Source organism: Parasteatoda tepidariorum, chromosome 5 (genome assembly GCF_982258835.1).
Source record: "Parasteatoda tepidariorum strain Cologne lab strain chromosome 5, Ptep-v5.0, whole genome shotgun sequence".
Lineage (NCBI taxonomy): Eukaryota > Metazoa > Arthropoda > Arachnida > Araneae > Theridiidae > Parasteatoda > Parasteatoda tepidariorum.
The window spans coordinates 10,729,627-10,746,471 of NC_141759.1; the positions used below are offsets into that span (position 1 = coordinate 10,729,627).

Consider the following 16,845-nt stretch of genomic DNA (forward strand, 5'->3'; position numbering starts at 1 on the left):
AGATATTCCTCGATTTTTCTATTTTTAAATCGTTATAAAGGGTGTTATTATGAACAAACCAGGGTGCCCCGGTGATTCTCCTGAGAACTTTATGCTCAAAGACCCTTAGTCTTTTCCTTTGAATGTTTGTTAGAGTCCCCCAGGCCGGCGATGCATAGCATAGAGTATACACATTAAATATATGTCTTTTTCTATGTAAAGCCATTTTGCTCTCACTTTTTAGCAGTGGTTTTAAAGCTTGGAAAGCAGCTTCAGCTTTTTTAAGAATATCAGATCTATGTAATTTTCTGTTAAGGAAACAACTAATGGTGATTCCTAAGTATTTAGCTTTTAAGACCTAATATATTTCTACACTATCCATCTTAAACCATGATGACTTGGCGAGATGAAACTCCTCTTGAAGAAAAAGAGACAACAGAAGAAGTAAGTTGAAATGTTCTAAAGAATTTCATTGTTATTTTTATTTTATTCATAAAAAACTAGATATTTATAACCCGAGATCAATTTGTGAAAATAAATTATATATATACTAGCTGAATGCCCGTTCTTAGCACGGGGTGACAGAATTAAAGAACTAAGTGGAAGAACCGGGTTAGTAACACTTTTAGGAAAATTAATGAATTAAAGAAAATAAGATAAAAAGGTTACATCAATATGGAATGCAACAGAACTGTTTTTGCCTTCACTTTAATCGAAACATAACTAATACGCATTACGTTTTAGTATGATTTTTATTTCAAATTATGCAGTCGTAAATAGAATAAGGCAAAGAATTATAAACTCTTATAAAATGGTTATATAATAGTTTGTAATACAAGTTTTTTTCGTTCTGAAAATGTCACTTACCCTTGTTTTTTTCCACTAAGTTCAACGAAGGTTAATAAAATATGAACTCAGATAATGCAACATTAGAGTAAGTTTTTAAATATTAAAAAAATTGGATCATAAACACCTTTCATTCTCTAAAAACTGTCGACATTTTGCGCCATTTTGTAATGAAATAGAGTAAACTGGCTAAAGCTAGACTAAACTTGACTTATTAGTCATGAACAGCTGTTGATAGCATTAATGGTCATGAGCCATCATGTTACAACCCTCAGCAGTTATGAAAATAGAATATTATTCGTATTTCATGCGACATCAGTGTCTTTTGAAAAACAGATTTTTAACACTTTGGATTTCCATGTTCTCATTATCTGCTTTTTTCTGACCTTTTATAGATCAGGAACATCAGGATTTTTCTCCTAGTATTATAGACTGTATTGTCACAGTGTCTAAGCATGCCTTTAACTCAAAACACATTTGAGTAAAATTTGAATAATTCAACAGTTTTCTTTATTGTTCGAACTTAAAACAACCCATTTATAATGAAGCAGAGAAGCTAAAACGTTAAAATTCAAAAATTAAATGTATTACGATAGTTTTAAACTGGATTTAGAACTGGATTTATAAATTAAATTCAGCACCACTTATTTAATGTTTTTTAATGAACCTACTTAAACGCATGCAAGAATATTTCAAATATTTCATAGATTTTTTTAAAAATAATTAACGTTAAAAAGTTTCTAAAAACTCAACTCCATATTTAATTTTGTCTATAAATTCTTCCGTTTCTAATACTGTTGAATTTTTATTTCCCAAGACTGTCTTTAACTTCTTAACATTTTCTTTTAAAATTTTAACACTTGCCATGAATTTGCCTCTCTTCATTAAAAACTTTCCTAAATTATTCTCCGTCCTTAAAGTACCTACATGCATCGGACCTAAGACGTTCTCCTGAATATATAAAATCTTCTGATAATCTTCGATAGTTTTATCAGACAAATCTTGAAGGCATGATACATGTTTGATATTATGAAGCACAGTTACAGTTTTCTTATGATTTACCCCTAATTCTTTAATGAAATAATCATAAGCAGAATTATAAGACGAAAGAGCTTCGTCATATCTGCCCAAGAGAGTAAAAGAGTTTCCCATATTATTCTTAGCTATCACAGTAAGATAATTGTTTGAACCATAGATTTCAAGATGCTTTTCATAAACAGTGTTATTTATATTCAGTGCTTCTTCATGCCAGCCAAGGTCGTCCAGTACGATCGCCAAATCACTGAATGTTTTTAAAGTATCAGAATTACCCAATCCAAAAAGTTTCTTTTGTAATGTGGAAACTTCACGCAAAATCTCTACTGCTTCTAAACTTTTCCCTAATCTGTGCAGAATGGAAGCTATTAATGATTGCGTGATTAGAGTGCGACTGTTTCGTTCTCTAAATATCTCTCTCCATTTTTCGGACAAACTTTGAGCTTTGGAAAGTGCCTCGTTGTATTTCTGTTGCTGGTAAAGTATCGATACAGAATCTAATTCAATATCCAACGTAATGGGATTATCTGAACCAAACATTTGTGATGCTTTTTTCTGAAAATTGTTCAGCATGCTTAGAGCTTCATCAAAATGTCCTGCGGCAGCTAACTGCTTGAACATATGACTGGTGGCTTTATGAGGGTCGAAAAAGAATGACTTCAGGTGTTTGAATTTGGGAAAATTATTGAGAATGGCGCAAACCATTAGAGTTTTCCCTTCTTTATTTTTTGAACACGCTAAAGATTTTAAAAATTCAGAATATTCACATTTTTCTAGAATGCTCAAAATCTGAATATTTGAATTCTGCACACTCTTGTAAGAATTATCTATTAAGTTTAATAAATCAAAAACTCGTTTATCTGAAGCTAGATCAAGAGGAGTTTTCCTACCGTCTGTCATTACGTTATACATTGCACCATTTTCTAGCAGAATTTTTACTACTTCCACTTTGCTATATGCAGAAGCATAATGTAGTGGTGTAGCGTTATTTTTGCCAAATACGTTAGGATTTGCATTGTTTTCCAACAGAATTTGAACGATTTCACTGTAACCTTTCCAAGCAGCATAATGCAGAAGTGTAGCATTTTTCGATTCCTTTGCATGGATGCATGCTCCTTTATCAACAAGAGATTTTACGTTTAAAATGTTGTTATTTTTAACAAAGCTAAAAAGTTTTTCAATCATCAGTAATGTTTTTTTAACAGTTATCTTGTCAGTAAGAAGCAATGGGGTTTTGTGAGAGGTACCATCAACGCAGTCATAAAAAGCACCATTGTTCAGCAGTACTTTGAGCACTTCTTCATGACCTAATATTGAAGCTAAATGAATTGGCCTCACTCCCTCATCGCCAGGTTCATTGACATCCATTCCTTTTTCAATTAAATATTTAACAATGTCTGTCTGGCCTGCTTCAACTGCATGGTGCAGAAGAGTCTCATTTGCACATCCACGTTCTGTTAATAGTTTAACGTCGCATTGAATAAAGTATTTTACAATCTGTAAATGTCCTTCTCGAACTGCTATGTGTATTGCTTTATAACCGAGATCGTCAACCATATTAATTGCAGCACCTTCATTTATAATGAATTTTACCATGTCTAGATACCCACATTGTGCAGCGATATGTAAAAAAGCAAAACCATTTTTTCCTTTGGAATTTACATCTGTGGTTTTATTCTGGAAAAATGTTTTTATTGAATCCACATGACCATGCAGTATTGCCAGTTCAATGGGTCTTAGACCTCTTGAATTTAGTTTAGTAAAATCGGCTCCTTTATCTAACAGTTCTTTAATGATTTTCGAATGGCCTAAAGAAGATGCTAGATGTAAAGGGGTTTCATTATTTTCATTAATCTTATTCACATCAGCTCCACGATTTAACAAGATAGTTGCTATGTCTTCAAAATCACTCTGAATGGCCAAAAAGAAAGAATGATTTATGTCAACTGACCCTGAAAATTTCCTTTTACCTAAAAAATAAGAAACTACTCGCTTCAAACCTTTGAGTATTGCAATATTTAGAAAAGTTTCACCTTTATCATTAAATTGTTTCTCGATATCTATTGATTTACTTTGGAGAAGAATAATGCATACGTCCTGATGTCCCCGCGAGAGAGCTTTATAGAGAGGATCACCGTCATTTACATCAGCTCCACTTACGATTAACGCCTGAATTATTTCTGAATGATCTTCTTTTGAGGCCAAACACAATGGAGTATCACCTCCAAGTGTCATAGAGTTTAAAGAACCCTTTCCACTCAATAACAGCACATTAACAATCTCAAGATGATTGCACTCAACGGCGTGATGTAAGGGCGTGTATCCTTGTTTGTCATAGACGTTAATGTCAGTTAATTTTGTGATGAAATATTGTACGATTTCAGTATTACCTGAGATGCAAGCTACGTGCAAAGGCGTCTGGCCATCATCACTTTTTATTTTAAAATCAAGCCCTTCTTTAACAAGTGTTTTAAATATGTTAAGTACTTTCGTGTTAGACATGACTTCATCATAATTTTCATTCGCCATAGTCACTGCTCGATTTCCTTCCCAATGTATCAGATTTTTCGAAACTGAGGAACAGATATGCAATAAAGTTTGCCCTCTTTCATTAACTGAATAAATATCAACCTTCTTCTCCGATAAAATCTTTTCAGCTATATCATAGTAACCTAGCACGATGGAAAGGCACAAAGGTGTCAAACCTTTTTTATCTTTAGCATTAATGTCGGCTCCGCATTCAATTAATCGCAGCGCAATATCTATTGAACCCCTTTGTATGCATAGATTAAGAGGAGTGTTGCCATTAACGTTTCTATAGTTAATAGATATTTTATTATCAATTAAGCAATTAATGAGGTCCAAATTTTTATGAGAAATTGCATACTCGAGTATGGATTTACCCTTCAGTGTAACATCTTTAATACTTTCTCCTGGTTTCATGAGAGTTTTTATTAAGCTAATACTTCCATGCATAATAGCGTAATGCAAAGGTAAATATCCTACGCTATTCGAAGCCATTAAATTCGCCCCATGTTTTAACAAAACCTCAGCAGTCGATGCGTGTCCATTCACTGCAGCGTAATGAAGGGGAGTGTCTTTATCTGAATTTATCGCATTAACGTTTGCTCCTTTTGAAATCAACAATGCGACAATCTCTGTATGACCAGCGTAAGCAGATTGGTGCAATGCTGTGACCATTGTATTGGAAACACAATTAATTTCAGCTCCTTTAAGCAGTAAGCAATTGACCATTTCCAAGAGACCCCGCTCAGCTGCAAAATGTAATAAAGTAAACTCATCTAAAAGTGTCCGAGATCGAGTACCACAACTTGTTGTAAGGATCGAGTTAATATTTACAACATTTTGAAGGAATAAGTTAACGATTTCAACTTTATTGTCCTTTACAGCAATATGTATAGGCGTCCAATCGTAGCTGTTTTTAATATATATTGAAGCTTTATGATTAAGTAAAATCATTACGATGTCTACATGACCATTTTCTGCCGCAATGTGCAGTGCTGTCTGCCTTCCTTCGCACTCTTCATCCACAGCTATTTTTAGATCTTCTATAATATAACAAACTATATCTTTACATCCTGACGCAGCTGCTATATGGAGGAGATTTCGATTATAAATATCCTTGAGTTTGGGGTTCAAGCCACGTTTAATTAAGAGCTTCATAATGTTAATGTTAGAAGATTTTGCAGCAAAATGCAAAGCTGTCAGCAAATTACTGTCTCTTCCATAGACATCAGCCCCTTCTTTTATCCAGTGTATCACCTTATCTAAGGAATTACTAGACAGAGCGTAGAACAGTCTTTCTTGGTTTTCAACTTTATATTCAGTATTAGACCTATTGTTTATGCGACTGATCGTGAAATATCCTTTTCGATTAATATCGTGTCTGATAATCTTCAGGGCAAATAGAAATATTGACAGACGGGAATCCATTACAATGTCCACTAGAGGATTTCCATGAGCTAGATAATTTCTAAGACTTCTGCCAAACAATAAAAAATTATCCTCCTCCATAAATTGCAGCCTCGTTATCAAATAAAGATCAGAATGCTCTAAGCTGGCTAAAATGGACAGGATGAGCATTTCAATTTCAATTTGCATTTCCAAATTATTCTTAAACGTAAGAAATGATTTAATGTCATTTTCAGATAAATTATGTTCACATATAATTTTCCTTAAAGATGTAATGTCTTCCGATATGATATCTTGATAACACCCAGATGGTGACATTTTAATGATGTCAACTTTCTTTTTAGTTACTTTGGCAGCTTTTTCGTAAGTTTTCCTGAGTTTCTGAAGGTATTTAACTTCGTGTTCTTGGCATTCAGTTATGTAAAAAATCTTGAAAAGTACCGTAAAAAATTTCGAATAATCCTGCCCATCTACTTTAGAAATAACTTTCTTGTAAATTGCTTGTATTGATGAGCCGATATTCGCTACGCCTCGAGATTTCAGTTGAGAATTTATGCATTTCAGTCCGTCACCGATACATTTTTTTCTCTCAGCAAAATATGAACTATCCATTTTGCACCCAGGACCGCGTGCTGCAGATAAAAATACGGCCAGGCCTATTTCAAATTTGTCTTTGGAAATTTTTAAAAAAGTCTTTTCAAAATTAATAATATCTGCTATTTTTGAAAAAGTATCCTCGACAAAATTCGTTTTTACTTTTATTATATCCCTTAAGTCAGATATGAGTTTGTCTAATTCAATTATATCAGTGTTTACTGGCAAAAGCTTAACACCATCATTTAACTTTAGCATTGGAAACATACGAAACATGTCTTTGAATGCATCATCGTCATCACACTTATAACATTTTTCCATCAAAATCGCCAGAGTTTTAGATTTTATTTTCTGAAGAACTGAAGTGATTCCGTGATTTAAACTTTTGATGTCTTTCTGAACAAGTGTGTAAAAATCATAGCCAAAGATTTTTTCTATTTCTTGACACACTGATAAAGGAAAACCATGCGAAAAGGAATTTCGCAAAGTTTTTAAAATGCTGTTTGTTTGAGGAGGTAAAGCCGACATCAAATAATCGTTCGTTGCGGTAGAAAGTTTAGGCGATTCTAATGTATTTTTTATGTTCTCGCCTATCACTTGTAATGCCCTGACGATGATAGTTTTTCCACTTTTTTCAAGCGGGTTTACTCTAGTCGCTATGTCAACGTATTTTTTTATAATAATAAGAGACTCATAGTCTCGAATAAATTCATAATTTCGATAAAATTCTTTAAAAATTGGATATTTATCAATTATGCACTTTACCATATCGTCACGATTGATATCAGGAAATGTACCTAATTGATCCAAGTCCGTATTTTTGATATCGCATAATTCCGCCACTAAATGAGAGAAGTTACACAGATATTTCACAAAATCAGTCTCTGTTACAAAGCAGTTGATGTAGCTCCCTTGGTTATTCAGATGCCGGATAAAAGAGATTAAGTGAAATTCCATTTCTTCCCAAGGGATTCTGTCATACGTTGATTTCAGCCATTTTTTCAGAGTGAAAATATTTTGAGCGATTTGTTTCGCTAAGAAAATAATGAGGTCGTTAGATTCCCTGTTTCTGTATTTTGTTTTAATTGAATCACTGTAGTCCAATAGAAGCGATATTCTCTCTTGGATATCATCTTGTGTATAATCATCTGCATCAGACGGAGGATTTTCTTCGAAACAGTAGTCAAATAGAAAACTTTGTACAAATATCTTCATTTCGACTGATACATCTACATTTTTCAACGATAGCTCATCCAAGCTCTTTGATAGGAGAGAACACAATTCTTCAGTGTGTGCAGAAAAATAATCCAATGGCCACTTCTTCATTAAAACTTCAAGAAGCTGCGTATTCCCTGAGCGCACAGCGTAATAAAAAGCATTGTGGGCTTCGTCGTCCTCATCGGTGGGCAAAGGAAATGTCCTGCCAACTTTAATGGAAAGATCACTAATAATCGATGACGTATCACTAAATGCATGGTTCAAGATTTCTAATCGATTGTGTTCGCAAGCCAGTATAACCACATTAGACATTCTAAAAGGATTCTCATGGCAATTAAAGCAAGAAATTAAGTTCGGAAAAATGTCCACGTCACTCACTATCGCCAAGGCACACGATAATTCTTTAAATTTCTGCGCATCGTCGGTTTTTATTGCATTTTTTATTGCTACTAATGCATTTATGTAAATGTGGCTTTGGTATATGTCATCGTACTGCAGAAATTGGGCGATTGCTGCACACTGAGATTTCGCTAACAACAATTTCAGTAAACTTTTCCCTTCAGCATCAACCGTCACGTTCATTTTATCCATCATAAATATCCACACTGTCAAAAAGAAAGAAAAAAATCATTTTAAGATTGTTGTAAAGCTCACAAATTTAAATTTAAACTGAGAATGGGTTTAGAAAATAAAAGTAGTGGTTGACGTTTTTAATGAAGCAATTTAATAATTGCTTTTATCGAAAATTTACTTTAGCAGTTGGAATATAAGTCAGATTTTAGTACCAGTAGAATATAAACCAGAAGAAGAATATAACCCGTAGAAGAATCATGCCTATGATTATATTTCGGTTTGAACTCCCCCCTCCCCAAAAAAACAATGCCTGCTTATTTTTTTTTACAAAAATAAGCACCCATTGATTTGAAGTTCATGTCGCCTGCCAAGGTTTCAAATGCAAAAATTTTATTAAATACTGCTTTAAGGATCTTTCAAAAACTTTGCAATTTGATGTTCTAAATCAGAGGTCGCCAAAGTGGTCTATATAGACCCCCAGGGGTCTATTTAACAAAAGCGGGGGTCGATCTGATACAGAGGGGCGAATGGGGGTCGATCCGAATCGGAAGGGTCGATTGTGGGTCGAAAAAAAAACAGTTCTCAATACGCAAATCACACATACCTAATCAAGTATGTAAAATTTGTGAATTTTTTTTATAATTGACTCAATATCAGTTTCTTTATAAAACATAAATTAATAAACGTATATTTAATGGGGTGAAACAAGTATTTACGTACCACTGCGCAGTGGCACGAACTCAGCGTAGTTTATAAGTCATATGAATATGTGCGCTTGTCCAAATGTCACGTGTGACGAGCATTGACGTTACAAATGCAAATATCATACGCAGTTTCAGCTATCTTTGCAAACTGTGTTGAATATTTGCAGTGTCATTATTAAAACTTTTATAGTTTTGGATAATTAGCTATTGTTTCGATAAAACCATTCGTTTAGTTTAGATATCAATTTCAATTATCAATGCACAAAAAAGAAGGTAAGCATTAATAATATGGATTAGTACAGCCCGCAACAAAACTATAGCACACTTTGTATTTTTTTACGAAAATTACAAAATTGACCAATTTTGAACCCAATATAGCGAACCTTGTAAAAAAGCACCAGGCACACCCATCTCATTGATCAAGAAGCAGTAAATCTTTAGTTACTTTACTTATTATATCTACTTATGCATAGTTACTTATTATTTAATAATAAGGTATTTAAATTTCAATATTAATATATTTTTCATAAAACTATTGTTACACAATGTACTATTACTTTAATAAATGTTTAAAATCATAAAATAAATGTACAAACACACTATCTAATAGAGTTTTATTTTACTTAACAGAAATTTGCTTTTGTGGGGGTCGATGGAGATTTTGAAAAATTATAATATAGGGGTCGATGATCAAAAAAGTTTGGCGATCCTTGTTCTAAATAATCAATGTAGAGATCGCGATGGCAGGAACCTTTACAAGCAATTAAAAATATAAAAAAAGTGGTGTTTAAAAAAAAAAGCAAAAATCTATTAAAAGACATTAAACCTAGCAACTTTCCACCCGTATATTTCTTTCAACTTACTAATCAAGGTAAACTTTACTTTACTTTATTTAAAAACAGCTGGGCACCTGGGCCGCGCAGCGGCCCCTATCCCATTCATCATGAAAGTACAAAAATGAGTTAAAAACATTTTGAATATAAGCAGTCGTTGTGGTAGCTTTACAATAATATTACCATGATTAGAGAAAATACAAACTTGAACAGAGATATTTACAGTAATTGCCATGAAAAAATGTACAGAAAATATAACCTTGACTAGAAAACATTACAACTTGAACAGAGATATTTACATTAATTGCCATAAATATGTACAGAAAATTGAATATGAGCATGAATAAATGATGATTATATATATACAAAAGTCGTGATTCATAGGCATGAAGGTTTTACATAAATTTTGTCAAGCCTTAGTGGCGCCATCTAGTATGATCAACTTCAATTTGAAAGGGCAGTATGCAGTATTTATTTTAATAATCTGTATGGAAAATTAGAGTTCTGAATAATAATAAGAGTTCAAATAGAAGTTCAAATCAAGTAAAAAAAGACGTTACTGTGCAAGAGTGGCTTCCCCCATAATCTTCTGAAGCAGTTGAAGCACTTCTTGATTTTTTAAAAGTTCTTGCAATTCTTTAATTATTGTAACCAACCTTTGAGCAAGTCCTGTTGTTGGTGGTGGTATGGCACGTGTTCCCCTCCTGCGGGGACGGGCTCTGCACCCCGTGTAGTTGGCTGTATGAGAGTCTCCGCAGTTACTGCACTTAGGTGGTGTATTTTCATCTTTTTGGCACTCGTATGATCGGTGTTTGGCGGCGCACTTAACACATCTTGATGGTGAATTACATGATCTTTGACTGTGTCCAAATTCTTGGCAGTTGTAACACTGGATTGGATTTTGCCCGCCTCGGAACCTTTCACTACTGACCGAGATACTTTGTATATTGGTGATAGAAAAAATTTGTCGATTAACATCTGTTTCTGTGAGAATTGTGAGAAAAAGTGGGAGGAGCCTGTAGGTCCCGCCCACTTTTCTCTTAAACTGAATTATCTTTTGCGTTATGATGTCTGACTTTGCCAGTTCCTGGGAGATATGATCAGTATAGAATCCAACTGGAAGACCACGAATAAGAACTTTTATATGCTTAATTGGTTGAACTTTTGCTGGAGTTGTGGGTGGATCTACAGTTGAACTGGAATCCTCCTTGGGTGGAGCTAAGTCAGTATCAGATATAGATTCAGATGGTTGTAAGGAGGTGGCGGTATCTATCGGTGAAAAATGTTTACTATTTGTGGTCATGATTAGATTTGCTTCAGCTTTTTTGACATTATTTTTCTTTTTCTTCTTCTTCAAAGGGGGTTCTGCAATATTTTTGGTTGAGCTTTCTGAATCTCTGTTTGACTCCAGGACTAAAGAGAATAGAAGGGCTGGTTCACTCCTTTGAAGTATCTCTCGCACCGCCGATCCTCTGACGTCACTCTAGAGACGTCACTTTGGCGCAAAGCTCGCACTTTTACTTCAAGAACGGAGCGTTTGGCCTTACTAGCTCTAACTAATATTGGATTATTTCTTTTTGCGAGATATTCTAAGACATTTGTTATTTTCTATAATGACCTTCCTCAGTTTTTGCAGTGAATTTACAAGAATTTAAAACTATTATCGAAATGCCAGTTTGCGCGATTGCAACTTGCAAAAATTTTGATACAAAAACAAAAGGAAAAAGTATAATTTTTCGCGTGTTCCCTAAAGTAAATGAACAACTATGTAAAGAATGGATTCCGAAATGACACAGTTTATATAAAACAGCAATACGTTTATTCTGTCGTAAAGAACTTTTATAAAAATTCATTATCTAAATAGAAACCGCCTCGTTACTTCATAAAGAAAGGCAGGTGAAAAGAATTAAAAAATGGATAAAGTCAAAGAAAATTAAAATGTAAGTAAAAAGTATAAATAAAATATATAGTATATAGTTGAAATTCTCCTAATTTCATAACATATTTTTTAATGTAGTTATTCTAAATATTTATGATTTTTTTTAAAAATTATATTCTCTCCAATTTAAATATCTATAAATTATATAATCGTAAATTTAAATGTCTATAAACAATTGTAAAATTTCTAATGTCATTATGAATCTAAATTATTATTTTGTTTTAGTAATTAGCGTTTAAGGTTGATGTTTCCTAATGATTAAGTATGAACAAATTGCTATTAACGACATATTTTAAAATCAGGGATTCTAAATTTAACTTAACTTATCGTTATAAAAGAATATGTAGATAAAAAAAGTGTCAATATATGCCTTCATTTTTTTTAATAGTTAAAGTTGAAACTGAACTTTTTAAAATTAAGTATTTATCGTGTCATTTTCACCTACTAGCAAAACATTTTTATAAGTTTAAAATGTATTTTTTTTAATATAATAACCAAGAAAGTTTTTTTTGAATTATGTTTATGAACGGAAATAATGTGTTAATTACGTAAAGTTTGAAGGCTAATAACCAGAAAAAGTCTAACTTATTTTTACAAAGAGAAAGATGCAAAGTTATCATATCTTTGCTCGCGATCTCCGAGATCTGTGGACACAGTGACGTCACGAGGAGGGAAATCGTAGCTTCAGCTCTAAGAGCGGAGTGAACTAGCCCTTGTATTCTCTTTAGCCCTGGGTTGACTCATTCCCCGTCTGCTCCAAAAGTTGGCCGCCTTCATAAGTTTCCATATCAATGACATCAATTGGTGTTGTCGGTATTTCGGGCCTATTTGGCACAGGCATGAGAGATGATTTAGTTTCTCAAGTAGTTCTTTATTTTTCCTTTCATCTTCTTTAATTCTCCTTCCCATGTCTGCTAACTTTTCAGCCATTTTGGTTTCAAAATCCGAGCATTCCTCATCCGTCGTTGAACCATGTGCACGTCTTTCGGTCAGCCGCTTTCCGCCACGTCCGTGTTGGTGATACGTAGCCATTGTTGCGTGATTGCGAATATTAACTTCAGCAGTGATGTTAACGTAAATTGAAAGCTACTATATCGGGCAGAATCATTTAACTTAACTTGCATCTACTCATACTCTTAAGTCAATTCGGAATTAGAAAAACATACATGATTGCAAGTGTATGAAATAGGTATTACTCACTCAAAAGACACCAATGATAATCCGAAAGTCGCAGTTTTTCAAACCAACATCTGGATCAAGAAAACGCCGGTCGGGATCGCATCCAATGATCTAAGGACTGAAATTTTTCAGAAAGTCATGTCAACTTCATGACATCGCATGACCCCACTACCTAAATAGCGGATTGGCATCGGTAGCTCACGGTAAACGCAAAGAATTATTTTGATTTAAATATGAATAATTTGCAATTACATCCTGGTAGTAGTTACGAATAAATAATTAAATAAATAAAAAATTGAGTTTTTACCACTTCTTACATTTTTGCCGTCTGTTGTATCTCTGCTATAACTTTCTGTACATAGCTTTCATTTTTCTTTGTTTATAGTCTTCGTTAGAGTTTTTTTTTACCATTTTTTTATTTCGATTTATCTCTAACTTTTTATTCCATTGTACCGTACACCGATTTATCCATACTGACGCATACTCGCACGACACCTGAGGTGTAGTCTTACTGACCTTTGGGATTGTGCTTGAGTACGTCCTCCCCCTCTCTTTCCTTCTCATTTCCATCTCAATTAATCATTTAATATTGCAATCTTCGTAAATCGTGAAAGTAGAGTAAAAGTAAGCGTTTGAGTCTGAGTTACATTTCTGGCATTGCGTTTGATGACATATAGCCTTGGATATAATCAAGAAAATATATGATCATTAACAGTGGTTATTTTTACTTTTTTATTACAATTTTTAGCGATCATTTTTCTAATTAGGAAATAGATTGATATGATTATTTGTCAACAGTGGTTGCAAAATAAGAAAATCAGCTTTACTGAATAAATAAAGGATTTTAATAATTTCTTTTGTTTAGGTTCGTTACATAATTCCTAAATTTGCTGAAAGATTACAAATAAAAGAATTATAATCCATTAATTAATTGATGAGTAATTCGTTATATATTTTTAACTAGCATTGTTTTTGTTTGTTATAATTCATGAGCAGAAAAGCATTAATTATCAACTACTAACTAATTATCAAATTCTTTTAGAAAAAGTACATACAAGTATAAAAGAATTTAATAATTAGTTAGCATACTTTTTTCTGTTCACATTACTTTAACGTAAAAGGTGCGTTGTAAAGAAAGATACATATTCAAAAATTTGATTCCTATCATAAGAGACTGAAAAAATATTTATTCATAATAATAACAATAAATAAATAAAACATTTTTATAAGCATAAGCAATTTTGCTATCCAATAAGCTTTCACAATAACAATTTATTATAGTATAATACGCTGAGCAAAAAAAAAAGTGAAAAAAAAAAAGATTCCTGCAAATAGTTTCGTGTTAACTCTCAACGAATTAAAATATTGTGAGTGAAGGAACATAAAAGTTGACGACAACAAATATTCAGCTTAGGAAAATTCAAATAATTTTTAATAAAAATAATGTCAAATTTTTTTTCTTACTTTACATAATTTTAACTAGTGTCAAAATCTATCCTTGCATTAATAACCACGTTAAATGGAGAAGAAAATCTAAGCTTTAAATGATAAATATTTCAATGTCTGATTAAAAAAGGGTACAGGTAATAAAATCGCCATATGTATCTTATCTTGCAGGTGATTATGACATCATAATAAACCTTTTAACACTTTCATATTATGTTTTTTCCTCAGTGCACTTACTTCTCCGATTTGTTTACAGTTATTTATTTATTCTATTTATTTACATTTTTGGAAGAGAAGGTAAGGGTCAGAAACATATTAAATAAGTTCTTAATTTATAATTTAAGTATATTTTTAATAGAGATATGAAATAAGAGTTTATAAGTGGAATTTTTACTAAAAGCTATGCCTCAGTTTATAAAAAAATAAAATAAAATGAGACAAAACATGTTTGTTTTCATAAGTTTTAACTTTTATTTTTGAGTTTTTGAATCTGGACACATTTCCGAAATCCATGTTTACCAAACTAGATACCGCTCAAAATGCATGTTTACGAAAGTAGACACAACTCAAAATGCATGTTTACGAGAGTAGACACAGCTCAAGATGCATGTTTACGAAAGTAGACACAGCTCAAAATGCATGTTTACGAGAGTATACACAGCTCAAAATGCATGTTTACGAAAGTAGACACAGCTCAAAATGCATGTTCACGAGAGTAGACGCAGCTCAAAATGCATGTTCACGAAACTTGACACAGCTCGAAACGCATGCTTACGAGAATGGACAGAGCTCGAAATGCTCGTTACGAAAATATGCAGAGCTCGAAATGCAGGTTTGTGAAAATAGATCAGCTCGAAATGCATGTATACAAAAATGAACACACCTCGAAATGCTTATTAAACTATTGATTTTAAATAAATTTGTAATGTGATATCGTTGTTGTTGTTTTCGTATGCCTGTTAAGGCAGAGGGATGCGATTGCCCTTGTTTTCCAGTGGCGCCATCTATGGCCAAGAATTCGACTTCTGCCACACCCATACGTCTCACCCGTTTATAGGGCGGACCCATTCATACATCCATTCATTCATCCACAGATCGTAATTTTGACCTGAATCAGAGAACGATCAATCTCCAATTCAGTACCTCCAGAGGTATTGATTTTTTATGGGAACATGGAGGACTTTGCGACTAGACAGATTTAACGTGCATCAGTCACCATTTTACTACACGGGGTGTCTCCGGCCGGCGGGGTTCGAACCCACGAACTCTCGGACATGGGCCCAGCGCCCTACCGACCTGCAGGCTATCCCGGCCCATGTGATATCGTTCATTTGCATGAATAACTTGGTAAATGTATTAAATTAATTTGATAAATTTATTAATTTTTTTATGCGACTTCAAAGTAAACAGTAGTTCTTAAATTTGTCATAATTGCTATAAATTCATGATAGAGGTAGCAAATTCTCGTTGCAAGAACTATTTTTCAACTTTAATTAATAGCTTAGAGTTCTGAAAACAAAGACATCGCCTGAAAAGTTATATGTGTAATATACTTAGCCTCCTCGATCCCTAAGTACCGCACCTTTCTGACTTCATTCGCAAAAGGCCAATGATAGGCGAGTTTGGTTTGTATAAGTGCCAATAGAAACAACAACAATTTTTACTTGTATTTTTAATTCTCAACTTTTCAAAATTAGAACTATTTTACTTTTAACTCCTTAATTTTGATTTGAGTGCTTAAAATTTTTCTCGGTCTCTTTAAATATCGTTCCCGTGTATGTAAAGTATCTATAACAACAGATTATTTTCTAGAAATAAAAAACCGTGTGATGTCAAAAACCCTCCTTCGCGCTATACCTAATAAGTTAATTGGTATGGTATGACATTAAAACTACGCCTAATAAAGAGAAGTAAAGACTTAAGAAAATATCAATTTATGCTGTTGATTCATGTTGCAGAAAGTGTTATAAGTTATTCAAAGTGAAAGAATCTTTGTGAGAGTGTATTTTTAAACTTTTTGTGGCTTAAACAATGACTAATGTAATGTATTGTGTTTGTAAATCACTTGAACTTTATAAATGCAGATAAGACATTAGATAAGCAAAATACAAATCTCTTTTTTTTTTACTTTCACTTTAGAAAATTCTTTTATTTATATATGAATGTCATACTCTCCAATATTTTTCTGACAGTAAAAAAATTTCTCTTCCTTAAAAAAAATTTAACTTAAAATTTGCTCTTAAAAATGTATTAATTATAATTACGAATTCATACTTTATTAAAGAATAATTTTCATTAAATTTAAGCTCAAATTATTATTTAGAAAATAAATTTCACAGTGCTCACTAAATTGAGACTATTTTTGTTACGATCACTTCCAGGGAAACTCAGGCCAATTAGGGCTCTTCCAAGGAAAAGTCAAAAAGTGGTGACAAATAATTCGAATGTTAGAAATTCCAAAGTAATTTCACTTTAAGAAACTTGAGAGAGCCGCGGTGGCTCAGGGGATAGAGCTCTTGCCCTCCAATGAGATGACCCAGCTCTGAATCCCAGCGATGGCTGGCTG

At 33.1% G+C, this 16,845-nt stretch overlaps 1 protein-coding gene across 1 annotated transcript; it reads right to left on the reverse strand.

Moving 5' to 3' along the window:
* Nucleotides 1-285: 285 nt before the first annotated feature.
* On the reverse strand, nucleotides 286-8,199 carry LOC107453066 (uncharacterized). Its single transcript, XM_043051340.3, has one exon. It carries the CDS (start codon nucleotides 8,197-8,199, stop codon nucleotides 1,555-1,557), a length of 6,645 nt encoding a protein of 2,214 aa, XP_042907274.2. The 3' UTR covers nucleotides 286-1,554.
* Nucleotides 8,200-16,845: the final 8,646 nt, after the last annotated feature.